The sequence below is a fragment of the Furipterus horrens genome, unplaced genomic scaffold (assembly GCF_987537825.1).
Source record: "Furipterus horrens unplaced genomic scaffold, mFurHor1.1.pri manual_scaffold_13, whole genome shotgun sequence".
Lineage (NCBI taxonomy): Eukaryota > Metazoa > Chordata > Mammalia > Chiroptera > Furipteridae > Furipterus > Furipterus horrens.
Window position 1 is genome coordinate 30,709,895 of NW_028327183.1, and position 27,706 is coordinate 30,737,600.

General features: G+C 52.7%; 1 protein-coding gene and 1 pseudogene across 1 annotated transcript; one reads left to right on the plus strand and one right to left on the minus strand.

Moving 5' to 3' along the window:
* The first annotated feature begins 2,540 nt into the window (after positions 1-2,540).
* LOC149994363 (speedy protein E4-like) lies at positions 2,541-8,566 on the plus strand. The gene is made up of 7 exons (XM_090259048.1): positions 2,541-2,649; positions 4,534-4,746; positions 5,397-5,455; positions 5,821-5,906; positions 7,465-7,636; positions 7,809-7,883; positions 8,537-8,566. The coding sequence occupies exons 1-7, from the start codon at positions 2,541-2,543 to the stop codon at positions 8,564-8,566; spliced, it is 744 nt and encodes a 247-aa protein (XP_090115174.1).
* A 116-nt stretch (positions 8,567-8,682) lies between these two features.
* Positions 8,683-27,661, minus strand: LOC149994364 (F-box only protein 31-like; annotated as a pseudogene).
* Between the last annotated feature and the right edge of the window lie 45 nt (positions 27,662-27,706).

The window sequence follows — 27,706 nt, forward strand, 5'->3', positions numbered from 1 at the left end:
TACTTCATTATCCATCGTTGATGCTCATGCTGTCTGGACTTAGAACAAAGTTAATCATGGATCATATTAGTTTAGGCTTTGCAAAGATGTCTTGACAAGACAGACCAATGATCTCCAGCTTCTACAACTTTTCACAAAAACCACGCTCTGGAAAAAGAAACATTTGCTAAGCAACACAGCAAAGAAATCAGAACGAAAAGGAAACAAACTGCTAGAAGGCAGAGAATTTGCTTCCTCTGTCTGGTTTCTTTCACTTCACGTAACCCCCTCGAGGCCTCTATCCCCACTGTCCCAGATGGCTGCATTCCGTTCCTTCTCCTACTTGAGTAACGTGCCACTTTAAAAGGAAATCTCACACAATAAAATATACTTAAAAAAAATAAAAAATAAAAAAATAAAAGGACATCTCACCTCTTCTGTACCCGCTCATCCACTGACGGACCCAGGTTCTTTCCACACCTCGGCTCTGCTGAATAATGCTGCAACAAACCGGGAGGTGCACATAGCTCTTCCAAGTTCTCCTTTCATTTCCTTCCAAGAAATTCCCAGACCTGGAATTGCTACGTCATAGAATGTTGAGGAGCTGCCATACCGTTTTCTGGAAGAACTGATGGGACTTCACTCAGGGTTGGTACAAGCAGATTAGAAACATGGACGTGAACAAATAAAAAATACAACTTCGGGTACATCCTGACTGTCTCATCCAAGTGTTCAAATGATGGATCAGAAGCACGACTCACGGCCCAAGGGTGGAAACAACCCGAGTGTCCATCAGCCCATGGATGCAGCAACAAGATACGGTTTCTATGATCGATATCATCCATCCTATAAAAAGAAGGAAATTCTGGCGCATGCAACAACATGCATGAACCTTGAATCCTTACGCTGACAAAATAAGCCTGAAATAAATGTACAGACACTATAGGATTCCACCGAAACCCGTTCCCTACAGTAGTCAAGCTCCTACGGACAGGAGGCGCAAGGGTGGCTGGCTACCAGGACCGGGGGAGACGGATAAAAGTTCATCTTTGTTGGGTGCAGAGTCTCAGTTTGGGAAGACGACAAAGTTCTGCGGATGGACGGCGGTGACTGTAGCACAAGGTGCATGCGTTCGATACCCGCGAATTTAACCTCTGTTGTGGTTAAAACGGTAAACTGAGTATGTTATTTCACCACAATAAGAAAGCAAGGGAGGGAGGGAGGGAGGGAGGATAAACAAAAGGAAGTAAAGGGTTCCGTGCCCAGGAAAACAGGAGAGCTGTGAGGCTGGCAGGTGGTTCAGAAACAGCATCCGCTGACCCTGCGGCGTAACGGGTTGGTCGGTACCTTTTCTGCATCTGCCCTCCCCACCTGCACAGGGAACATTCTGTTCTGTCTTCAACTGGAGACCTTTCCACTTAAGTCTTCCTGTGTGGGTGACATTTCATTCATAGGGTACCTGAGCGGTAGTGAAATGTCTGACTCAAGAGTGAAACACAGGGTGAAAACGTGGATATGTGGACGAGAGTTCCTTCCCTGGACTGGAGGGGCAGGCTTTGGGTGCTTCATGGACTCCCTCAAATCGTAGACACCGTCTGAAGCATGTGAGCGCATGTGCGGCTTTCTAGGATTTTAGGTTCTCACAACGTCTCTTGGAATGAAAGCTGCCTGAGGGTTGAGGATGCGTTTCCCCTGCTTCCAAATCCTGAACATCGTTTCCTGAGACATCGAGCGTCGCCAAAACCTGTGTTTGCTGGTGCTGTGCTTGTCGTTTTCCAAAGTGCCTGTACCGCGCTCAACTGATTATTTTAATAAGATCAACTCATTCAATATTGTACAAGGGAAGAGCTGGGAAGAGAGACAGAGAGGAAGACAGGGAGAGAAACCAATGTGTGAGAGAGGCAAAGACCGCTTGCACAGGGCCCCAGACGGGGACCAGCCTGCGACCCAGGCAGGTGCCCTGACCGGGAATCACACGGGTGAAACTGTCGCTTGCAGGATCAATGCTCAGTGCAATGAGCCACGCAGGTCAGCGCACCAAATTCGCCGTTTGAAACTAAATTGTCACTTGGCAGGGCCACGGACCCAGGGACTTTTTTACACTTTTACCCCGCTCTTGAAAGGTCTCAGTATTTCTGCTTTACCTCCCTCTCCCGCCAGGCAACACTCTGAAATGGAAATGGGAGAGAAGACCTGCCAACCCAGTTCAGGCTCAGAATGGAGACAACAGCGCACTGGCTGGGGACGAGGTAAAGAGCGATGCTGACACTGGAGGACAGCTCTGGAGGCTGGTCTGAGCTTGTAGGGTCAGCAGCAGGAGACACTGTTTACCCTGACCGTCAGGAGAAGTAAGTGCATGCGTGGCACTTACATGGATTCTATGTATGGCAGGTACATATGTGTGTTGGAGTCTTTCAAACTGGTGGCCGGGTGGGAATAACCGATGACATCAGAGGCTTCCGAACCTCCTGATTGGGAGGATCCATTCCGTGGCGCTAGGCAGCCCAGGTGGGCAACTACTTCTGTGATCGCCCACATTTACGGAAGGAGAACAAGGAGCCATGGCTGACACTGACTCAAGTGCCAACTGTGACCACCTTGGCCCAGAGCCGAGCACCTCGGGGAGCCCGATGGAGCTCAGAGTTACTCGGGGGAACGCAGGACAATCAGGTGAGGAAACGGGGGGCGGCGGGATTTGGCACGGTTGACATTAAGGAGGAAGGGGGCCCTGAGCAGGCTGTGTGTGAAAGAAAGGAGAGATTCAGAGCACCACCGGATTACAGGAGATGACAGGAGCTGGGGACCAGGAGATCCCCATGAAAGGACAGCCTGGGAGGCAAGCAAGGAGGGATAGGAGATGAGTTTCAAAGATGAGAGAAGGGAAGGGAAGAAACAAGGACGGTCCTTTTGTCCCCCTTCAATGGGAGAAATCCTCTTAAACGAGGAAGACCTTTGAGGACACAGAATAAGAATAACAGCAAGGTGAACATGGGGGGCGGTGGAGGGGCGGAGTATTGGATTCACCAAAGGAGGAAGATGAAAAGATGGCAGGGGAGAAGGCCGGTAGCCTATGAGACAAGAAAGAATGGAGGGGTTGGTTTCTAGGGACGGGGGGAGAGGTGGGGTGGAAACGAGGTCGGGTTTTGGTGACCAATAGCTGAATTTCAAAGGTAAAAAAAGCCTTATATCGTACCCTGGGTTCTTAACTCAGGCGCCTGTGTGGAATCCACCACCGCTGCTCGGACAACCGCAGCAAAGCGGAAGAGGGGGCGAGCAGAGAGGCGGGGGGCACAAGAGGAGACCGTCCCCGCGCCTAACAACACCTGGCTCGTAGAGGACGGGGACGGTCTCAAAATGACATTCAAAAGAACGCGCGTGGCAACGGTGCAGAGAGAACACCACGAGGCCGTTGCCAGGCTGCACAGTAAGCAGATACCTTGGAGGGCACCCTCCTAGCCTACTCTTAAGAAACCACTTGGAATAACTATACTTTTCCAACAGAAAAGAACTCCCTGCTAGTTGGTGCGCTCCCTTTCCCAGGAGGGCTCCCTATCGATTCTCACCGGGGACACTTAGAAGTGACACAGGATTAGGTTAGACTTGAGAAGGGTTTGCACTGGGAATGACGTGGCCTGTGAGTATTGTACCCTCGGAGACTTCTTAGCTCTCACTGGCCTTTTGAATCTAAAGTCCTTCACGTGTGTAAGGGGAGAGAAGGAGGCCATCTTCACGCCCTGATGTGACTGTCGACAGAGAAACGACGCAGTGGCGTCAGCAGGGGTGCCATCATGCGCGATGGGGGAGCAGCACTGATTCGCTAAGATCTGAGTCACGCAGATATGCTGCTGCCACCCTACGTGTGGCTCGGTCCCCCGGGGCTGGGTGGGTGAGGGTGGTGCCACCCTTGCTTCCTTTCCCAGGGAAGGATCCCCTGCACCCCTGTGTTCTGGGCAGCCTCACCCCTGGCCCTCACGGTGCCCCCTGGTGCTAAGAGTGACTCGGGTGAAGGCAGGACCATCAGGAGAGGAAACAGGGGGATGAGGGGTACGACAGGGTTGCCATTACGGAGGAAGGGGTACCTGAGTAGGGTGGGTGGGAAAGAGAGGAGGGGTTCAGAGCGTCACAACGTGGAGGAGACTTCGGGAGCTGTGGACCGGAATATCCGCATGAAAGGACGGCCTGGGAGGCAAGCAAGGAGCTTAGGAGTTGAGATTCAAAATGAGAGACAGGAAGGGAAGAAACCATGACAGTTCTTTCGTTCCCGCCCAATGGGAGAACCTACCTCAAACAAGGAAGATTTTTGAGGACACAGACAGAGAAAACAGCAAGGTCAACTTGGGGGTGGGCTGGGCGGAGACGGGGACACCGCCAAAGCAGGAAGATGAAAAGACGGCCGGGGAGAAGGCCAGTAGTCTATGAGACTGGAGAGAAGGGAGGGGTCGGTTTGTAGGGGGTGGGGGCGTCAGTGGGGTGGAGAGGGGGCCAGGTTTCGGTGACCAGTAGCTCAATTCCAAAGGCAAAAGCCTTATATTGCGCCCTGGGTTCTTTACTCAGGCCCCTCTGTGGATTCCAACCGCCCTGCTCAGACCACCACGGCAAAGAGGAAGAGGGGGCGAGCAGCGAGGCGGGAGGCACAGGAGGAGACCGTCCCCGCGCCTAACAACACCTGGCTCGTGGAGGACCGGGACGGTCTCAAAATGACCCTGAAAAGGAAGCGCGGTACAACGGTCCAGAGAGAACACCAGGAGGCCTTTGCCAGGCTTCTCAGTAAGCAGATACCCTGGAGAGCCCCCTCCTAGCCTACTCTTAAGTCACAACTTTGAAGAACTATACTTTTCCAACAGAAAAGAACTCCCTGCTGGTTGGTGGGCTCTCCTTCCTAGGTGGGCTCCCTATCGAGTCTCAGTGGGGACCCTTAGATTAGGCTAGACTTGAGGAGGGTTTGCACTGGGAATCACGTGGCCTGTGAGTATTGTACCCTCGGAGACTTCTTGGCTCTCACTGGCCGTTTGAATCTAAATACCTTCACGTGTGTAAGGGGAGAGAAGGAGGCCAACTTCACGCCCTGATGTGACTGTCAACAAGACAAAGGACGGAATGGCTCTGGCATGAATGAGCAGGGCTGCATTCATGCGTGATGGGGGAGCAGCACTGAGTCGCTAAGATCTCAGTCACGCAGATAAGCTGCTGCCACCCTACGTGTTGCTCGGTCCCCCGGGACTGGGTGGGTGAGGGTGGTGACACCCCTGCTTCCTTTCCCAGGGAACGATCTCCTCTATCCCTCTTCCTGGCAGCCTCACCCTTCGCCCCGCTCCTCAACCTTCCCCCAGAGCGGCACGCTTCCCCTCTTGAGCCCGGTACGCTCCCACGGAAACTCCGTTGCTGTCATCAGGCTCACACTTGCCCTCTCTTCACAGAGGACCCTGTCATCAAACGTTTCCTTGAGTGGGACGCGCAGCTGAGAATCTCAGATAAGGTGAGAGGGGTTCCTGCTCCACCATCGACCCTCGGATCAGGCGGCAGTTTCCTGAGCCCACAGTTCCCCCTCCAACCTGCCTTCGGGGACCTAGGCGTTTCTCGCAGTGCGGACGGCAACCCTGCCTCTGCCCCGGCCCTTCTGGGACCTGAGCCCAAGGCTTGTCCCTCTTCTCTCAGCTCTTGGGGACTCCCCTTCGCTCCAGCTTCTCAGAGACCCTCCCGATGCCGGCCGGCCCAAACACAGAGCATCTCTGACACCCTAGGCGCCTGCCATGCCGGGAGCATCAGCCTTTCCCTTGTCCCGCTCTTCCTCCTCTTTCACAATGTGAGTCCTCGTGTGTGTCTTCCTCCTCTTCCCACCAGTACCTGCTCTCAATGGCCCTGGCCTATTTGAGCCGCGCCGTCCTGTTCTCCTGGCAGTACCGGCGCATCCATTTCTTCCTGGCCCTGTGAGTACCGTGCTGAACCCCATCAGTCACTTTCATCCTCTGGGGAGCGCGGGGACACGAGCGGGTCTCCGACCTCTCACCTGCTTTCCACCCCATTTCTACCGTGTACACTGGGGGTGAACTTGATAGGACTGGACTACAGCGTGTCTTACACTGTTCTTAGGAAGACCCAACAACACCAAGGTCCGTTACAAGACTGAAGAAACCACAAGAAAACATCAGGTCCTCACAAACATTTCACACCACCCTTCCCCTGAGTAAACAGGCTTGAGACGAACCGTTCCTAAGTCTTCTCCCCCACATCCCGCCACACCTCTCGACGACACCACATGTCACGGTCCTTCTCCTCAGTGCAGGCCCCCGTCACATACCACAGATCGATTGTGAATACTCGCCCCGGGTCCCGGGCCGGCCTGTTCGGCTGTTTCGAGTGCCGTGCGGTCCACCGAAGTGTTGCGGGTTCGGTCGCGGTCAGGGCTCCTGAAGGAGGCGACCGATCCGGGTTTCTCGCTCACGTCAATGTCTCTCCCTCTCTCTGAATCAATGCACATCTCCTCGGGGGAGGAGAACAAACAGTAAGACCCAGGGCTCTTTCTTACCAATCTCCCTGAATGGACTTCGAAACACAGCTCTAACCACTTCCCCACCCCCCCACCCAACAAGTCCACTGGCTCATGTTGTTCTCAACCGAGGCCAGAGTTCTCGCTGTGAAATCAGCTCTCTCTGCACCCTCCATCAAACCCGGTGACCACCCGGACACTCCCCTCTTCGTTTCGCTGCTCTTCCCAACACCCTTCCCTGACTGTATATTGTGCTTTCGGTCGCGGTATTTTTACACGCATGTAACTGAAAGACACAATCTCCTCTGAAACTAACTCAAACGCCAAAACCTTCGGACCTCCTCACTTCTGCACCCCGGTAGCAAAGGAAAAGCATTGCTAATTTAAATAAACAAACAAACAAAAAGCACATATATATCAACGGGTTCTTAAAACACTCGGCACCCTCCTCTTCCTGTCGCACAATCTGTATGACATTGAGTCTCTGAGGGCATCAGTTTTGCACTTGACGAGGACACAAAGCGTTCGGTCATTCGTCCTATGAAACCTTACAAAGTGCACCTCCAGGGCCAGGGAGTGTGAGGATGGGAGCATTCAGAAGGGCCCCTGAGGGAATGCGCCAAGGAACCCAGTCCTGCCTCAGTCACTTGGTAGGAAACCGTTAGGACTGAGATGGGCCAGTCGGCTCCTGCCCGCAGGAGCTGTCCAGGGGCTCACACGACAGGGAGACGGGTGTGCGCGCGCACGGCAGGGTCAACGAAGGGGGTGGGCTTCCCCACTCAGTTCACTGTATCTGCATCGTCAAGGTAGGAGAGGGGCCCTTCAGCTGCCTGCTCAGCAGGGGCTTCTTGTGCCTGGGAGGCGCTCTGCGACCCTGCATGGGGGCTCCTAAGGGTCCTGTGTGAAGGCCGTCCTGCCTGCGTCCTCTCTGGGAAGCTGACTGCAGGCAGGGCCCCTCTCCGTCTGCTCTCAGCTGACACCCTGATGGCCTTCCTCAGCTACCTCGCCATTGACATGGAAGAGGGCCGCTGCGCCCCTAAAGAGGCCATCTTTTTCTTCCTCTACGGGAACAACAACCGCGCCTGGCGTCCCATGTTCCAGAAGCAGCGGTTTGAATTCTTCCGGTCCATGGGCTACAGGGCATGGGTCACCAAGGAGGAGTGTGAAGAGGTAGTTGGGCGGCGGGGCTCTGGTGGAGGGCGGTGCCGGGCTGCAGAGGGAAGGGGTCCTGGGCCTCACAGCTGGGACTGGGGGGTGAGAGAGACGGGGGGGCCGGACATGGGGAGGGTCGTGGGTCCACCTGGAGAGCCCTCACCTTTTCAGGGACTCTTTGTCTTTCCAGATCCAGGCCTTCGATCCCCAGCTCTGGGTGTGGCGGCGAGACCGTGCCCTCCTTTCTCAGACCCCGAAGGCTAAGGTAGGTGTGAACGGAGGGAGGGCTGTGTCCCCACGGGTGCAGACGGAATCATCTGTGGACCCTGGAGGAAACCCGACACATTTAACTGCACCGCCCATGATCGTCGACCCCATCCCTCTCCGTCACCCTGCCACACGTCTGAAGCACACCCACCAGGCACACAGCCAGGCATGTGCCGGAACTCCTTTAGCTTTACCTTGTCCCAAAAGCACTTCCCCTGCCCTTCCATTCTAAACGATAGCTTTGCGGAATAGAGTTCTTTATGAAACAGGGCATGAAACGCACTCCTGGTGTGGCAGGGCCGCTCCCCACTCCCGGCTCCACTCTCTTTCTCTTGTCTTCAAACTTTCCGCTGCTGTGGCAGGAAGGCGACAGCCTGGAGAGCAGGAAGGCCGCCTGCCCCTGGCCTGCGCTGGCCTGACTGGGACATCCTTCGAGCACACTGTCCTCGGCACCAGGTTGGTGTCTCAGACCCCAGGCTGGGGAGAAACCACGGGAACCAGCCCCTCTGGGCCAGCACTGCCCATCCCTGGCCTTGGTTCAGAATGCACCGACCCTCTGCTGGGCAGAGCTGGGATTCTTCCCATCTGAGAAGTGGGCGGCCTCTTGGGAGCCTATCTCATTTCACCGGCCTTCTCCCAACATCCCCTAAGGGGCGCCACGCCACTACCACTTCTCGGTGAGGTGGCTCACGCAGTCCTCGGTGCATTGGACGGTCTCTTTGACATTCTCTCACAGCAGAGTCTCCGGCTCGGTGCAGCAGGCATTCCTCCGGGTGCTTCTCAGTCACATTCGCGGTTCATTCACTGAGGCTGCTTTCACCCGCGGCAGCAGCTCGGCTCACGTTCTCCAGCATGCTCTTTCCAAAGGATGGTTTTCCTCCAATGATGTCTTGTCTCCGGTCCCTGAACAGCCACCAGACAGGCTCCTCTTCTCAGGAAACCGGACACGTTGTTTCCCAGAGGAGAGGCAAGGCCTGCAGGGATTGGCCTCGAGCTCACTGTGCTCCCTGGGAGCTGGCCTGGCTCTGTGGGAAGGGAGGCGGACAGGTTGCCACACTCCTGGGGCCTGGGTCTCCACCCTGCACTCGCATGAGTGGCCACCCCACCTGGGGAGCACTTGTGAGCCTGCAGGGTACCTGGCACCTACTGAGAGCTCAAGCTGAAGATGAGGCAGACACGGAAGCCATTGTCCGCGCGCTCACACTAAAAAGCCTTCAAAGGCAAGAAGCTGATGAGCATGTCTCGAGCTACTACTGTGACCAGGGTCCTGAGGCCTCGGTTGGGTCCCATGGTGCTGTCATGTGAGCCAGCAGGGAGGGCGGGTCAAGAGCAGCAGCCACAGGGCTGTGGTTTCGCTGCCCGGTGTGTTAGCGGCTCAGCGCACACGGCTGGGTATCTGTTTATTTCATTAAAATAAAGTTTTCTTTTTATTAACCTTGGGGAGAGAATGAGTGATATCAACGTGGATCGTTGTTCCACCTATTTATGTATTCACCGGCTGCTTCTTGGATGCGCCCTGATGGGGGATCGGACCCACAACTTAGGCACACAGGAACGCCACTCTAAGCAACTGAGCCTCTCACCCAGGGCACGCACATGGCCGTTCACAGTTAAAATCAAGGGTACAAATATCAAAATTCAGAACCTCAAGTGCAGTGACCACATTTCATGTGCTCAATAGCCACATGTGCCTTTTGGCTCCTCTACTGAAAGGTACTGATCTAGAATATGCCACTGTAGAAAGTTTTCCCGGATGGAGCTGTATTACACGGTACTTGCTCAGTAAATAGTAAGGCACAGAGAAGGGATAAAGAGAGTAGCAGGAAAAAAGAGAAGAGGGGGGTAGATGTTGCTTTGTGCTACCAGACTGGAGACCGAGGTGCCACGGATCACGGGAACAACTTTCCCAAAACCCCTTCACAACTGTTTGGAACACATTCTGCCCAGAAGGTCTCAGAGGTCAGGGCGTTACCTGGAGACAGCAGTCCGCAGCCACAGCAGACAGCAGGTAAAGTCGAGGCCAAGCTGGGCCATGGAGCAGCAGCTTCCAGTCCTGGCCTCTGAAGAAGTGCCAGACCAAAGACTTGCAGACAGCGCCCTCTTGTGGCTCCTCGCGCCAGCTTCAAGAAAACACACACAGGCAGGGAATGCTGCGGCTCAGGTCTCATAAACTACACAGCACCCTGATGGGTGGGGTCACTGCAGCAAAGCTGCCACTGCATTAAAGACAGGTGGCTGTCAATGCCCTGGGGCACATCTGGACCGATTTCTGAACGATGGGACCAAACCCTCCCCCATACCTGGAACAAAATCACCACTGCCGCCACTGAGGCCCAAGCGCCACGTTCTCCACAGCACCTCCCCTGCCACGTTGTCTGCCGTAGCCTCTGAGGGGGTCTCCCTTGTCCACTCGCACCTTGCATCCCAGGCCATCGATTCGGCCATAACGCCTTTTCCCAAACACAAGTGTGACGCACTTGTGATCTTCTAAAAACCCCCCACTGTCTCGCCCCAGCTCCATCTTCTATCGCCGTCCCCTCCCAAGCATGAGTCTCCTACGTGGCTTGCACACCCCGCACTGTCACCTGGCGGCCTCCACACGGTGTGCCTCTGCCCAGACATTCTGTTCTCACCCTTCACTGGTAGGATAATGAGACTCATCTTCAAGTCTCAGCTCAGATGGCCCTGCCCCTCGGAACATTCCCTCACCCTCAAGACCCAGTCAGCGTGCCTTATCTTATCCATGGTTCCTCATCCCAGAGCCTGAGGCAAGGGCCGAGGACCAGGGTTTTAGTGGGAGTAATCCAGGCGGGCTGGTAAGGGAGGGCGGAAGTGAGACAGGGAAGGAAAGGAGCCAGGATAAAGGACATTTCCGGAGGGGGACTTTGGAGGGGGACATTTCCTGGCGCCACCGCAGGGATCTCCAATGTCACAGCCCTTGGGGTCACCCGGGGAGCCTGTGGAAGCCTTACCCAGCCCGCCACCCATTACGTGAGAATCCGCAGGGTGGAGCAAGGGCATCAGTGTTTTCTCTGTGTGGGAAAGACGAACTGAGACCCAGCTTGGGTGCGTCTGGGTCAGGCCTGAGGACCTGGATTCCCAAACACATCCTGGGGAAGCGGTGCTCTAGTCTGGGCCCTACCAAGGAGCCAGGGTGCCTGCCGCCCAAGTTGTGCAGCTCCAAGGCCCGCCTCACAAATCCACGCAGGGCTGAACCCGCCCGGTGGCCCGAGGACTTACCGTGATCTTCGTGGCCCTGGCATGCTTCCCATGGAAGCTGAGCACGACACTCTCCGGGCCGTGGCTGCCGTAGGTGCCTTTGAAGAGGCCCGGCCTGATGAGGTCCTCCCGGTGGCTGGGCGGGAGGTAGATGCGGCGGCAGGTCAGGCGGTTGCTGCGGGGAGGGTGACGGGAGAGCGTGGCAGAGCCGCACGGGGCTGCAGCGGTGCAGAGCCCGCACCTCCCCGCCCCACCGCGGGGCCCAGGCCGTGTGGCTGACCTAGGATGCCACATCCGTGGGGAGCAGGGGCACCCCATGTTCCCGAGCCATGCTCACCCCACCCACAGGTGCACAGCACCCTCACACCTTCTCTGATTCCAATGAGGCTTAACCCTTTGAGCGCCATGCGTCACTGTTAAAGTTTGTAGGAGAAATGCCATGTTATTTTGCTCAGAAATGCAGTTGATGGAAAATGTCTATAAGAGCATTATTCATGGGCTGAAAATTTCACGACATGTAGTAAATACCCCCTTCTTTTGTAAGCCGTGTCCTTTGACACAATTTAGCAAAAAGTTTACTGCATTAAAATTATTTTGTGACGACAATTATTTTAGAAAAAAAATAAATTCTTTCCTTCAATATGGCTTTTGAAGTATAATATGTGCCATAAGATAAAACCTATGAGTATAATTTGAAAAAACACAGAGCAACATGGATAACAAGCAAGAACTGTGCCAAATATTACATAAATTTGGGGGGAAAAAAGAAAACTTCATAGCGTACAAGAGAAAGGGACACAAGCAGCATTCACACTAGAGACCTCTATCAATAGATATCAACAGAGAAAAACAGTTTAGAAACAGAATGCTAATTCTATACCGTGAAGCAGTGAAAATGTCCATTAGCAAAAGCTTCCTTATCACGCACGCTGCACAGTATCAACGATTATTGCAAAGATAAATGAAATTAAAAGGACCATTTGAAATGTAAGTAAAAATTAGCCCTGGCTGCTGTGGCTCAGTGGACTGAGCATCGGCCTGCGAACCAAGAGCCGCTGGTTCGATTCCCAGTCAGGGCACATGCCCGGGTTGCACGTCAGGTCCCCAGTTGGGGGCGCGAGTGAGAGGCAACCACACAGTGATGTTTCCCTCCCTCTCTTTCTCCTTTCCCCTCTCTCTCTCAAAATAAAATAAACAAATAAATACATTATTTTAAAAGACAAAATAAAATAAAATGTAAGTAAAAATTATATCAGAATTAATGTCAGAATTGGAACAAACATAAAAGTTCGAAATCTCGATCAACATGAGCAAAAGTTATATCAATACATAACCTGAACTACAACAAAAGAGAACAAAACATAAAATATGAATTCTTCCATTGTTATTTACATTCGTAGCCGTCGAAAACAGAGTTGCTGGGAGCGACGGCACTTTTGGGAAAATTTTCAGCGTCGCTCACAGCGACGTTGGCACTCAAACGGTTAACAGGGGCTCCCGTGTCCCTGCCAGGGGCGCTGCAGTGGAGCACTCAGTGACCGGAAGGGAATGCCACTCCTGCTCTGGCACTCTGGGACAACAATCCAAGACTGCACGGGGAACATGGCAAAGGAGCTAAACAGGGGCTGGAGGGACCGGCTCCAGGGACAGAGAGGTGGGACAGCAGGCCTTCCAGGACGGACGTGCGAAAACAACCCCAAGGATTAGGCGCACACACCAGGGCTGCTGGAGCATCCGGATGCAGACGGTGACGATAAATAAGACGGAAGACATATGGGGGACAAGTGAGGAGGTGGGCATGGGCACCGTGCTCACAGCAGCCAGAGAGGGTGGCACTGAGCTCATGCTCCCACAGAGCGGGGCTGCACTCACCCGTACTGACTGGCGCAGACGAACGTCACCAGGACGAGCTCCCGCATGTGCTCGTGGAAAATGTCCTCCAGCGTCCGCCCCCATTCTTCCCTCAGCCGCGTTCGGAACTCCTTCCAAGAGAATTCAGGTCATGACAACCACCATGACACAGGGGCCCGGGGAGGCTGCTCACTGTAATACTGAGTGGACAAAGCAGCATTTTTGTAGTTCTGGGTGATGCTCTGGGCACACCTATGATGAAGGAACCCACCCGGGTGGACAAATGAAGACGGGGCCGGACAGGAGCATAGCACTCTGCCATGTGTTTGGTGTCCCAGCACCTGGCCTCCCTTCCTGTGGAAGCATGCCACCACTGAAAAATGAGGGGCTCTGGCTCCTGCCTTCCCAGAGCACACGAGCCCACACCTCAGGGGAAGCAGCAGGAACATGGGGTCCCTTCGGGTGAGGCTGGGGCCACAGTCCGTACCCACAGCTCCAGGGAACAGCCGCATGAACCTCACGTCGAGCCCAGCCAGGAAACGGGAGGCTGAGCTCGCTTGACACTGCACAAGCCTCTGAGCCTGGTTCTCAGGCTTCTGGGAGAGCAGGACACACAGCAGGACTCGGTCACTAAACCCTGTGCTGGCTGACTTAGCCAGAGTTGCTTTCTGTAGTTGCTGCTCAGCACCGTGATAGGTACAGCTGGAGTCAAGAGACTGTGGGTGGATTTTCCTTTCTCAAACGTGCCTTCACACTTATGGTGTAGGTTCAGTAAGTATATGCACAAAAAGAGAGCTTTTATAAACACCGAGTCCCCAAAAAGTCCCCAAAACTCACTCATTCATTGTGGAATTGAACACTGGGAAGGATATTTAGCGCTTAATTGCTTGATTCTGCACATTTAACCTAATCCAGAGAATGGAGTTTCTAACTCAAAATAGTGTTTCTAATGATTAGCTAGAATTAGCTCTATAAACAGAAGCAAAAGCAACTTGCCAAAACAACAAAAGAGCTACAATCCGTCAACCGCTTTACTACGTTACTGCCCAAAGTCCGGCAAAGAACAAAAATTGCTACGGTGGCTGAACAAAACTACTGCTATAACTACAAAGTCAATATAGAAAATCAACTGAATGTTTATATACTAGCAGCACTAAGCTATCAAATAAAAATTTTGAACCCAATTTACAATAACCAAAAATAAAACAAACCACAGGACTTGGGAATAAATATTACAAAATATATTCAAGCCCTCCACTCTGAAAACCCCAACACCGCAGAGAGAATCCTAAAGAGGCCTCACACTAGTCAGAGGTCTCTACAGACTGGAACACTCAGCATCAAGTCTGCAACTCTCGACAAACTGACCTAAAGGTTCCATGTCAATCATCATCCCACCGAGCTAGCTTTTCTGGAGAAACCAACAAGCTCATTCTGAAACTCATAGGGAAATGAAAAGAACCTAAACATCCTACGCAGTCTTGCCAAAGAACAAAGCCCAAGGAACAACACTAGTTCGTGTTATGACTTACTACAGAGCTACAGTAATCAAGACGGTGGCATGACCATAAGAACTAACAAATATATTAATAGAACTAAACGGAGAGCTTGGCATCAGACCCACATTTATGTGGTCAGCTGGTTTTCGACAAAGCTGATAGAGCTACCTGGTGGGGAAGGAAAAGTCGTTTCCACAAATGGTACCCCAACAACTAGACATGCGTACGAAGAAGATCCACAATCCCCACCTCACACCATACGCATAAAATCGTTCAAGCTGGGTCACAGACCTAAACAGAATGTGAAGCTACCAAACTTCAGTGAGAGAGACGAAGAACGAGACAGCAAGAGAGAGACAGAGAGGGAGAGAGACTGATTCTCTGTCACTGGAAGACAGGCAAAGGTTTTTAGAACACAGAAACCAATAACCAGAGAACGGTTTTAAAATTATTTCACCAAAGTCAAAACCTTTCACTGAAAAGGCTCAACTCCCGGAGGAAAGGCCCTTCAAAATAAATCAAATAGATAAATAACAGGTAAAAATGGAAGCAAGTGAATGTAATAAACAAGGATTTCAATGTTGCCATGGTGAATAACCAGACTCGACCTAAATGCCGAAGCGCAGACAGCTTGCCGACAGTCACAGTCTTATTTACTTTGCAGGAAAAGGTCAAAGTCATTATACCAACCAGACCCAATTACTCAGAACCAAGAACTTCCAAATACGTATGCTTACTACAGAATAATCTTAGAAGGTGTAGATGCATACGAAAAAACACAGGGGCCCAGAACATATGAGACATATCTGGGGCCGACTCAACCATGTGCTAGCATTGTACAACACTGTCTTAATCTGCACAAAAGGCCTAGGAGATGAGTGCTAACGTTTTCCTTGTTCTACAGAGGCTTGGGACTTATAAAAGCAGAGAAAGCTTTCCAAAGTCACCCAGCTAGTGAGTGACAGAATCAGAGCTAACTCAACAGTCCACGTGCTAAATGGTCTTGCCTCCACCAAGGCCAATACCAGAGCCAATCGGAGCATGGGAGGTAGGGCTTACCTGCCCTGGTGGGCTGTACACAAGGACCATCAAACCGACAACGTGCAACAAGAATCTGGAACACCTTCAAGGCCTTTGACCCTTTGATCTGCATGATCCGAAATCCACATAAGGTTTTTCATGGACTTCAGACAGTGGCATGGCAGGAACAACACTTGGCATCCTCCTGGTGTGGTATCCTAGTCAACTCTCAGGAGTCAGTTGGGGTCCACAGGTAACCACATGGTCTTAGTTTACAGAAAAGGACTGAGGCGCCCATAGGTTACATCACTCCAGCACGTGGTCAAGAGGATAACAGAAGAAATGCGAACAGTTAAGCACAAACCCCATGTCCACCCGCAGCAGCATGCTTACATCCCATTACATCATACCGAGATGACGGGATGCTGTGTTGAATTAAGACTCGGTCTTGGGAACGGTTCTGAGGAGACCGGGAGATAGCTCTGGAGTAACAGCAGTTACGTGAGAAATGCCGAAGCACAGAGGGAGGCTGGGAGATGGGCGTGGAGAGGGCTCCCCGGTGGGGCTGTGCCCGCGCCTTTCCCTCCAGAGTCTGCTGGCTTTGTGTTGGAGGATAAGGCATCGTTTTAGTAACTGGGTGATTGCTTCCCCAACTCTGCTCTTCCCTGCAGCTCCCAGGTGTCTGGAAGCCTCGCGTAGGGGACCTGGACAGGTAGGAGCAGGGCAGTAAGGTGGTGGCGGGGCCTTGGCCATCATCCGTGAAGACAAACCAGGCAGCGCCTGCGCTAGGGAGACACAGCCTGGGCAGCCCGAGAGCCACACCGCTGCTCACCAGACAGCCTGGACTTGGCCTTCAAAGGTGCACAGAGCTGGCAGAAATCCTGGACCTAGAGTTCGCATGCAAGCAGGTCGGAGAGTTGGGAAGCCCTGTGGATGCAGTTTATGACTCCACAAGGCTGGCTTCTTGTACCGATGAAGGGTCTAGCCCACGTGAAGGGTTGGGCGGGACCACTCACTGGTTCCTTCGTGAGCAGGATGCTAAAGGGACTCGAAAAATGGCTGAGAAATGCACACCCAACAAATGCAAAGAAGCTGTCATGAGGCTTCTGTGTTTGAAAAGTTCAAGTTCTTCTTAAGAAATGGCAATATTTTGCAATGGCAGAATGACACAGATCCTCAGAACACTACAACTCATAAAGATAAGGGACAATTACTCGTGCAAACAAAAGGAAGCACAAGGAAACTCCTGGTGGGACTGACACGCAGGTTTACCCACTGTGCGGCCGGGGCTGAAAATCTCAATCTCCGGGTCCACCTGTGGGAACAATAGCCCCTCATCTCCCTGCAACTCACCTCCAACAAGAAACCTACACGGCACACAAACACTCTTGACAAAGGGGTGAAGGAGAACGACCCGGTGAAAACTCTTTCCTTTCCGTCATATGCCCTGAGGGTTGGCAGGAAAACAAAATCCTATGCCTGTGCACACACATCTAGGTGAGGTCACTCAGACACACTCTCTGTGCCAGCCACGTGAGGATCAACCGCAGGAGAGGGCCCTCTTGTTGGCGGCACGCTGAGGACGTCCAGCCACGCAACCTCATGTCTGGTCCCTGTGCACAGAAGGGGTACGGGCTCACCTCTTGCCTCCCACCAGACATCCGGTGGTGGTCCGTCTGGTTGCACTTGGTGGAGAACTCGTCCTTCCTCACAATCTTGAGCATTCACGACACAGGAGCGAGGGGAACAAATCACTCATGGCATCTCCACCAGACAATAAGCCCCTCTTGCTGGGTGCACCCCGCTCATCGACAGAAGCCCAGCATCCCTACAAATTGGGACCAGTCCAGAGAGAGGAGCTCGGCACCACCCTGACCGTGCACCTCCTTCTCAGAGGAGCAGTGCATCCAGGAGACAGGTGCTTACGTGTTTCCAAGGCGATTCTTAGAGCAGGAAAAAGGCGCTATCATTTAGTAGCCTCAGGGGTATGGAAAAAACAACAGTGAGGAATGGTGTGGTGGGAAAGAACAAATGCTTTTAACTGGATGCAGAACCAGTGGAGAGGTCCAACTAGTGACTCTTTGGGGAGTGACATACAGCACCACAGCCTAAACAACACACAGAAGTAGTGGGGGTAGAGCCCCGTTTCCTCCCATTTCTCCTGCTCTGTACGGACACGGGCTTGTAGCTACAGACACCGCTGCAAACTCGCTGGCACCAAGACCGGGAAGACAGAGGAGGCCTGGCCCCTCGCCCGCACACGGCTGCCGTACCTAAGGGAGCCCGAGCACACACTCACCTGGATGTGGCCGTTGTGCGGCCCGCTGTGGCCATACACGCACTCCACCGTGTGGGTCGATTTCCCCTCCGTCAGGTCAATTCTAAACCAGGGCTTGAATCGCATGGGGTCATCCACATGAGGGTAGGTCATCCACATGAGGGCCATGGGGAGGCAGGTACATCCAACCGATAATGAACGAGCCGTCCCACCTGTAGGAAGGACAAGGGCGCACGTCCACAGGAGGGTTACCTGAGGCACCAAGGCAGAGGTTCCTCACCCGCAGCTCTTCACAGTGACCACCCACGTCTGCATGCTCCAGGCCCACGGAGCACCTCAGGGCCAACACACATCAAGATACCCCTGATCTATCACAATGGGACAAGCATGGCCCTGCCCATCAAGTGCTTGTTCATGACAGAGTCGTTATCTAATGAAAAACAACGTGAGCCCTGGCTACTGTGGCTCAGTGGATTGAGTGCCCGACTGCAAACCAAAGGGTCACCGGTTCCATTCGCAGTCAGGGCATAGGCCTGGGTTGGGGGACAGGTCCCCAGGTGGGAGCGTGTGAAAGGCAACCACACATTGATGTTTCTCTCCCTCTCCTTCTCCCTCCCTTCCCTTCTCTCTAAAAATAAATAAATATTTCTAAAAGTCAATGAGACTATACTTAATAACAGTGTATTTGATCACTGAAATTTACTGAGAAGACAACTTCAACGTGAGATGATGGATACGTTAACTACCGGTAGCTAGATGGTGGGACCATGCAGTGTGCCTTAGAAATCTTACATTTTTGTCAATTATATCTCAATACAGCTGAAAAATGAACTCTTTAAATGCAAAAAAAGCAGTTAGACCTGAATCCAAGAAAGCCTTTTAGAAAGGGGAGGTAGCTAAACGACACGAGGAAGAAGCGGAATAATCTCCTAAGTGATGCCCAATAAATAGGGCAACTGACCTGAGAAAAAAACGGGGTGCTGATTTCAACAGGACATCACGAGCAAAACACACAACTACAGCGTGCGGGCCTGCTTTGGGTCCCGATTGGAACGAACCAGCTGTCAAAGGCAGTTTTGAGACTATCGGGGAACCTTACATATGCACAGGGTCTCAGGTAATGTCAAGGAATTACCGCTACTTTTGCAAGATGTGATAAGAACGTGGTGCATATGTAGGGAAATACCCACATTTGTAGAGATCCACATTGAAGGATGAACACATGAAGCAACACAGGCCTGGGATTTGCTTGAAACCTCCTAAGAACAGAACGGCAAGGGGCAGAGACAGAGGCCACAAACTTGGCGCACTACCAGTAACTGCTGAATCCCGGTGGCAGGCATTGGCAGTTCATGCTACCATTCCCGCTATTCTTGTGTGTTTGAACCAGTGACAGACAGAAAGGGACAGAACTCAGATCAAAGGACACGCAGTCCCCACACACACGCTCAGCACAAATGCACCCACATTCTCAGTGCAGGGACACGGACAGCCCGGTCGGGAGGACCCTGTAGTCGCTCCTGCCTGCCCAGGAAGAGCCCACATCTACAGCTTCTAGCTCTAGCCCCGGGAGGAGAGAACTTACTCACTCCTGTGGCTGCCTGTCTGAGACGAGAGCCAGTTGCTGTTATTCAGTCATGGCATCCATTTCCCCTGCTTTGAGAAGCTTCTTTTTATTCATTTTTATGACTCACTGCCAGTATGAAAAACAATTCTCACCCACAGCCCCCACCCATCCCACGACTAAAAAGAAAAACATACGCCCACGCTGGGAGCTGTTGGGTTGTCCCTGAGAAAATGCTTTAATAGCAAGGCTTTTGCCCAGTGATATCAAACGTAACATATGTAAAGTGTGTTTCTTAACGAACGCTCCCACCAAAGAATATAAAGCCATACTTATCCCCGTGCAAACCCCACTCGGTGAGCAACCAGAGTCCCCAGGTGGCCCGTCTGGACCACGCTCGGAAGAGCCACACTGAGGCTGTCCGGGGCCGCTGAGAGGCAGACCCACCACTGTTACATGGCGAGCAGCCGGTCTCCCGGACCGGGCTTCTGGCCTGAGCCAGCGAGAAGGGAAGCAGGGGCAGAACACCAGCGCTCCCCGGGGCACCCGACTGTTTCCACTGGGACATCAGCTACAGCAACACCTGGGCCCAGGCGCCTACCCGGAGCTGGCAAAGTATTAACCGCACATGCCTGGCCCTAGCGTTTCTGTTCAGGAGGCCCTGTTCAGGGCACATGTACACCTCACGGTGGGGGAGAAGCTGCTCTACAGAGAACCACCTAGGGCCGCGAAAAATAACTGATGAGAGGTTCCTTGTGATTGCTCCAATGACATATAGCAAGCAGCTGACTTGCCCCTCGGGTAGAAAAGGCACTAAGTTCCATCCACATGGGGCAGCAGTCCTGACTTCACAAGAAACCACACATGAAGAGAAAAGAAAAGAAAAGAAAAGAATTCACACGCGAGGCTCTCGGACTCACCACCACATTCAGCAGTCCTCCACAGGGCCCGATATCCGGCTGCCACAACCCCGAGATGTGTCTGTATCGGTGGAGCACTACAGGAAGAGACAAAGCGGGTCTTCATTTTAGAGCCAGCCAGTCTTCACTTGACAGTGCATCAGGGGACAGGGCAGGAGGGGGAAGACAGGACTATGAAGAAATTACAAAGGCTTGTAACAGCCTTGCACACAAGGAATTCAGCAAAGCTTACCTACAAAACTTCCTAAAGAATTCTAAGAATGAAAACGTCTTTGAAAAGCATAGTAAAACAGACAACGGAGTCCTTTGGAAACCCAGCCTCAGTGTGAGCAGCTCCAATGACAGGGAACTGCTGTCTTGCAAGACATGGACTGAGCTGAGCGCCTTTGTGAAATGACGAGCCTCGCGTCCGTTTACACAGCTGAGGGGGCACGGGAGTCCTTAAGAGGTGGCGGCAGAGCCCACAATGTCATGGCACTGTACACTAAGAATTAAGTTGGGTCTTCTCTCTTTTTTTAAAAACATCGCACTTCCCCACCTGATTTCAAAAGCAAGGCAACCGTATTCACTGAAGACGACTGGAGAGAAGGAAACCCAGTGCCAACCTGAAATCTCACTAGAGAGAGGACCAGCTGCAGTAAACCTTTTGGAAAATGTCCTTCACTTCAGTTTTCCTCTGCCTTTGCACACGTACTTGTTCGGTGAAAGCTGACTGAATTAATGGGCAACCAACTCACATAAAGCCCTGACTGCCAGGCGTAGGGTCTGGGGTCTCTGTGCAGGCACTGTGTGGTAGGTAACGTCGTGTACCAACTGGACTGGACCACAGGGTGCCTAGACACTTGGCCAAACATGATTGATTGCACATGCGCCTGGGAAGGTGCTTCTGGCTGAGGTTAACACTTACACCGGCGGACTGAGTAAAGCCGACCGCTCTCCCCACTGGGGTGGGCCTCGTCCAGTCAGGTGGAGACCTGAGTGCAAGGCTGATCTCCCACCAGTAAGAGGGAACCCCTCCTGCCCGGCTGCAAGAGCTGAGACATGGCTTCTCTAACTACAACAAGATAATAACCCTCCTGTGAATGAGGGGGGATTTCCTCCTCCTGCCTGACAGCCTTGAGGTGCACACTGGCTGAAAGTGGCCTGTCCAGCCTCACTGTATACCAAACTCCTTCTATCTACTAGAGCAATTTGGAGCACTGCCAGGATTCTAGGTTAGAACCTCAAAGCCAGAGCCCTACAGGTCGTTATTTTCAAGTTCAAAATGCACTTCAACAGTCACCATCAATTTGCACACAGGGACACGTGGTAGGTATGTCATAAGGACAGCACATCGCCCCATGATGCTTCCACCTTCTTACACACACAGATTAGTAAGATAACACATGGCCTGATATGGAGAAAAAGAAACACAAGTGATACTGCAAAAGCCACTAATCTGAGGCCACAAAGCTCCTGACAGTCCCAATCTGCAGCCTCAGGTGATGCTGACTTGCTTCTCTCTAGGACAGCGTCGTGCACTCGGTCAAGACTGTGGATCCTTTCTGGTCCAGCAGAACACGGCCTAGAGGCTTTGAGAAGACCAGGGGGACACGGGCCCTCAGTAGCTCCAGGAACGGAGTGAACGGAGGAGGAGGAAACAGTGCAAGGTCCCAGGCACCTCGCAAACCAATCGTCACAGCGCTTCTCTGGAACGTCTGGGTAACAACAGAGAAGAAATTCGAAGCTGCACTGCATCAGAACATTTTAGGAGCACTGGGATACTGGGGCGTAGAGAGGTTTGAAATTAGGGTTGAAATGACTGTTTTTTCCCCTCAAATACTTTATTTATTTATTTTTAGAGAGAGGGGAAGGGAGGGAGTAAGAGAGGGAGAGAAACATCCATCTGTGCTTGCCTCTCATGCACGCCCGATGGGGACCTGCCTCGCAACCCAGGCCTGTGCCCTCACTGGAAATTGAACGGGCCACCCTCTGGTCCACAGGCCAGCGCTCAATCCACTGAGCCGTGCCAGCCATGGCTCTCTTTTCACACATTATATATTTTTTCCTCATACTCATGGAGGCAAGAGACCACTCAGTTTAAATATGTCCACAGAGAAATGCAGCCAATGCTTACCCACATCGTATTTTCATTATGTTTTCTGGATCTTCCTAATTTCCTACAACACAATGACTACTCCATTTTTATAACTACACCCAAAGCTTAGAGAGGACAGCAATCTCCAGTTAGAACGGTGCCTTCTAAGCTGTTGGCTATCAGCAGCTGGGGGACATCATAACACGTGGCTAAAGTCCAGAGGCCCTGGAAGGCGTGGTGAAAAGTCTGGACTCACGATACATTCTTACAAGCTACAGAAAACGTCCGACCACAACACACGCCCAACACAACTCCAGGCACTTCCTAGCTCCCAGCCCCCGAGCCTCCCTCCCACACGTGGGTCACAATTCCATTCTCGGTCTTGGCTATCAGTTCCAGAGACACTGTTGTTCTAGAAGAATCCCGTGGCAAATGTATGACATAATGACCCTCTAAGTGCTTGTCCACTGCATTTAAAAGCCCGTGCCAGGCTGTTCCCGTCAGCACAGCCATGGCGATTGATCGACAACTCTCATTAAGAAGTGCTACGTCATATTCTCTTCCACGGGCCTGGAGAAGGCACCGTGGCTCACTGACTGCCAAGCAGAGCGAGAGCAGGGCCGTCTAAGACAGAATGTTCTAGAGAGGCTGCTTCCAACAGGTTTTGGAGGAGAACACAATTCATGCCTTCAGATTTGGCCCACCTCACCCCCTTGTGGCCCGGCTCCTCCTGACCGCTTATACACACTCCTGACGAGCCCCCTCGCCACTGGTCTTCACTCAGGCAGCTCAGCTCTGGGCCCGACGACACAAGCACTGTGGGCTGTGCACAGCGCTCAGACACTGCCCCCAGCACACCCACCAGTCCTGGCGTCTCCACACTGACTCCTGGGGGGTTCCCTGCTATAAGTAAAATGGGACAAGCGAGCTCGTCAGCCGCACGTCCAGAGCCTGGCAGGGCTTAGGAGAAACGCCACAGATGACTCTATTCCTTGTGTTCCGAGTAGGTTTTATTAGAAACCGTGCCCTTATAAGACTCAGAAGTGGGTCTCGTCCACACAGGCGATGCCGACACAGGGCCCACTCAGCGGGGCTGAGGTCATAAGCAGCAGCGGGTCCCTGCAAGCAGATATTTTTAACATCTTTCTTGACAACTGAAATTCACACTCTGCATCTCAGCTCAACCTAATAAAAACTGGAGATAGCCTTAATCACCATGGAATATGGCTTAGGAAAAGTTCCAGAGCCCAAGTAATGTCCATCAAGAGGAATCCGGTTCTAAATAATTAACTCTTTCAACGGCGTTTTGTCTCACGTGCATGTGGGTACAGGTACGCAATTTCTTCAGATTCACATATGCTGTCTAAACGCAAGTGACTACTGAAGCCTAGGACAAACCACTTACACTACCTTTTGGAATACAAGGGCTTTAGGGCTTCGACCCTGCTCTCTCCGCTCGGCCTTAATAAATAATAGGTGCTAAGGTATGCATCAGAGCGATCGTGCTGGTACTACCCCAAAACACAAAAGATGCTGCAGAAACCTGGCCCGGCCCAGCCCACCGCTCAGGTACGACGCTGGTTACGGCCACCCCACAGGGAACAGAGCGGAAAGGTGAAAAGACAGCACAAGCCAAGGGCAGCTGGCTCTTAGGACCAAAGCGTCCGCGTGCCGTGAGTCAGAGGTCCCTCCCCATGCAGCTTCTCACCATGCTGCCCTGCCAAAGCCAAAGCAGCAGGAGGTACATACGGCAGGTGTACGCATCTCTGTACCTCATGTGCTCGTAACCGGGAGGAATTTTCACGAAACGTCCTGACCTCACGCGAGGGTTTACACCTGAACAGACACAGCAGGGAAAGGGCTAAGGATGGTTCCACTTTCACGATGGTATAAATAGTTTTCATATGACTCAACACCCTTTCCCTCTCTGCCATCGCACTCAATCCCTGGTACCTTGGGAGGCAAGCACTTGTCAAAAATGAGAGGCCTGGCTGGAAAGAAAATGTGCTAGATCTTCATTTTAATCAACAGATTCACACCAGAAACTCATGAGGGAGGGCAATCTTGGGACACTCTCTTCCTGTCCCTGTCATGGATCCATGGAGCTCACAGCAGAGGGCGCAGCCTGTGGGCATTTAGAGTGGCTCTTTTGGGAACCCTTGTGCCCCGACTAAGATATCCAGCTTGTATAATGTATGCCTAGTGTTTTCCTCTGCTTGTGCTCGTTCTGCTGTTGAGTATGCAGGATGTCTGCCAGCTCCTAACTCAGACCCTTCGCTTCTGAATCAAGGCTGGCTCACGCTCCCACCTATGCCAGGGAATAAGGGTGAGTTGCCTTCAAAAGCAAACTCACAAAAATATGCTCCTGCATTGTGAAACCTGCTTTCGTTGGGGGCAGATTAAACACTTTAGGATACCAAATGAAGATAATATAAATTATTCTCTGAATTTCCCAACCGTTTTCAAGGGGTCAAGAATAACCAGTCAAAAGAAACCTCCAGATAGCCTCCTTTGTCTGCCCACATCCCCGCACGCACGTGTGTGTGTTCACCTCGTCATGGCCCTTGTCCCCAGTCTGTTGCTCACATCCTGACCTACCCCTGACCACACCAGTTCCTGCTCCCCAGAAGTCCCTACCCACCTACGGAGAAGATTGTTCTTTGACGTGACTGTGTCTGTCCCACAGGTTGGACCTGAGCCAGAATGGAGGCTCATTTCTGCAAACACCTCTCAGAGACTGGTTGATCAGAAATGATCTTCATTTAGATTTAAATCGGCATCCTCCATAGTCTCCTGCTGTGTACTGGTTCCCAGAACAGGTGCTTGTCCCACCCGGGCCAAACATGTAATTACCTATACCTGGCTGCACTCATGTACTAGTACCTGTGACTTTCACCCCTCTTTCCTATGTCATTCTTTGGTGCTTGCCAAGTGGTGTGGGGATCCATTTCATTCTTCAGCTGCCCCAGACGTACCTCATATGTAAGTTTGGCCAGCCTCTGCTTCAGTCTGCTCCCTGCTCTCCCTTACAGAGGTAGATTTTCCTATCTCACGGCTTTTCCCTGGGTCTGCGTGCACAAACACCAGCTACCTGCCCGACCCCCTACACTCACAGCCAAGACGTGCTCTGCAGGGGCCTTATTGACCACGTATGCTGTCCTCTGGGGGTCACAGCCTGTAATGCCTGGGACACGTGAGCACCTGCCTCCCTCTACGATGCTATTTGGAGTGCTCGCACTCTTTTTTCCTTTTTGAAGATTTTATTTATTTACTTTCAGAGGGAGGGGAAGGAGGGAGACAGGGATGTGAGAGAGAAACATTGATTGGTTGCCTCTCACATGCCCCCAACTGGGGACCTGGCCTGCAACACACGCATGTGCTCTGGCTGGGAATCGCACTGGCGACCCTTCAGTTTGCAGGCCGATGTTCAATCCATTGAGCCACACCGGCCACGGATGACAACCATCTCCATGCTGCTCTAAGATGACATCATCAAATAGCCTCACAACACTCAAAAAGCAGTTATCAAAGAGAAGAACTGGTCATATTACTCATAAAAGCCAGCTGGTCGTCCCTAAGAGTCACACAACTTTTCTTGAGTGTGTGTACACAGGGACTGGTGTAGCGAGCTTGGTTCTAACTCTAAAGAGATTTAACACACTGAGCTATGGACAAATAACAGAGGAACTGAGGGTACAGCCAGGACCACGCGGGCTCCCACAGGATAAAGGCGGGGAGGGCACCGGCGGAGCACCAGCTTCCTGCCCCTGAAATTCTGGGCTTTAGAGGAATCACAGAAGCGTTGTTCTCGCCCATGAGACGAGAGGACAGCAAGGGTTACATTTCCAGGAGAGATGACCACTCGAGCCTCCCCAACTCACTTCCTCTGGAGGGACACACGTCTCCTGGGTTGGTGAGATGTGAAGCAGGGGCAAGACAAGAAACTAAAGTCTGGACGTGCACAAGGCAGGAGGATCGGAAGATCCTGAGCAGATCGGCCTTGCGGTGGGACCCGCAGTCAGGGGGGACAGCCGCGCCGGAGGCAGCAGCCAGCATGAGAATCATTCTGAGGGCAAGGGTGAAGCCCAAGGACCACAGGAGCAGGGGGAGGGGATGCTAGGAGTTGGAAGAACTGCAGAGGAAATGTGGCAGGGCAGACGGGTCCCGACAACAGCCTGAGGTTCCCTGAGGCAGACAGGAGGGGGCAAGAGCTTGGAGCGCACAGCTGAGCCACCCAGAATGGCGCATGGACGTGGAAGGCCCATGAAGAACTTAGAGTCGTTTGACAGGAAATCGCCCCAAATGTCACCAAATCCCAACCCAGAAACACTAGCCAATACAGCACTCCAAAATGGCCATGTGATCACAGCGTGGAGAGTCTCTGGTGCGATGCGGAAGCAACAAGACAATGAAATCGGCCCAGCTATAGGGACTGAACGTATCTCCCCACACAGTCAGCTGCTCTGCAGGAACGCCACGCTCTACCTGTGCTGGTGGCGCAGCCACGTGAAGGAGGGGCACCTCACAAGGGGAGTCTCAGAGGAACAGACCCACGGAAATGACTGAATACATAAAGGCACCAACTAGCCCCCAGACCGGGAAGAAAGCCGGAGTGCTTCAGCGCCCAGTCAGCAGCCTGGCCCACAGCGAAGCCCCACCGCCCTGCCTGCCTACTTCTCCGTCCCCAACCACACATGTTTCCATGGAGGAGCGCGGACCTCAGTTCCTGGGGGAGGTACTTGGTAAGAGGACATCACCTGCTCCGCTTTCAATTGACAACAGGGTAGGAAGCGCTAAAGCAAGTAATAACCACAATCTTCCGAGACGGGCTTAAGGGGAACGATGGTCCTTTTCAGAGAGGTGAACAGGTCAACTTCGGGCCCAAGAGAACGGGGTCGCCACGACTTTCTTACTCTGTTCTTTCATCCCCAGTCCTGGGTGCTAATGATGCACGCCACACCCAACAAGGGGGTGAGTGAGCAGGCTGCTCCCTGTGACCCCGCTGCTCCTGGGCGACATCAGCCTTAACAGGAGCCTTCGCAGCCCCCTCCAAAGGGGCACAGAGGAAAGGCTGGCTGGGGAGGCATTTGGGGCTCGGGACACTTGGTGCACTCACGGAGCGTTGCTCACGACTCTACAAAGTAACAGAGCAAAGGACAGAAATGGCGGGCTGGGGGACTGGGAGGCTGGGAGAGGGGCAACACATGGAGAGAAAACTGAAGGAAAGACCACCACAGGGCTGGAGCCGGATGCTGGGCTGGAGTGGGGAGCGGGCCCACAGGCAGCCCCGTTAGCTGAGGGCCTCAGCGGGAGGCTCACGGATGCATTTCTCACTTCCTATCCGCCATCCGCGCATCCAGTCAGGCTGTCGGCCCAGAAACCAAAAGAACGGA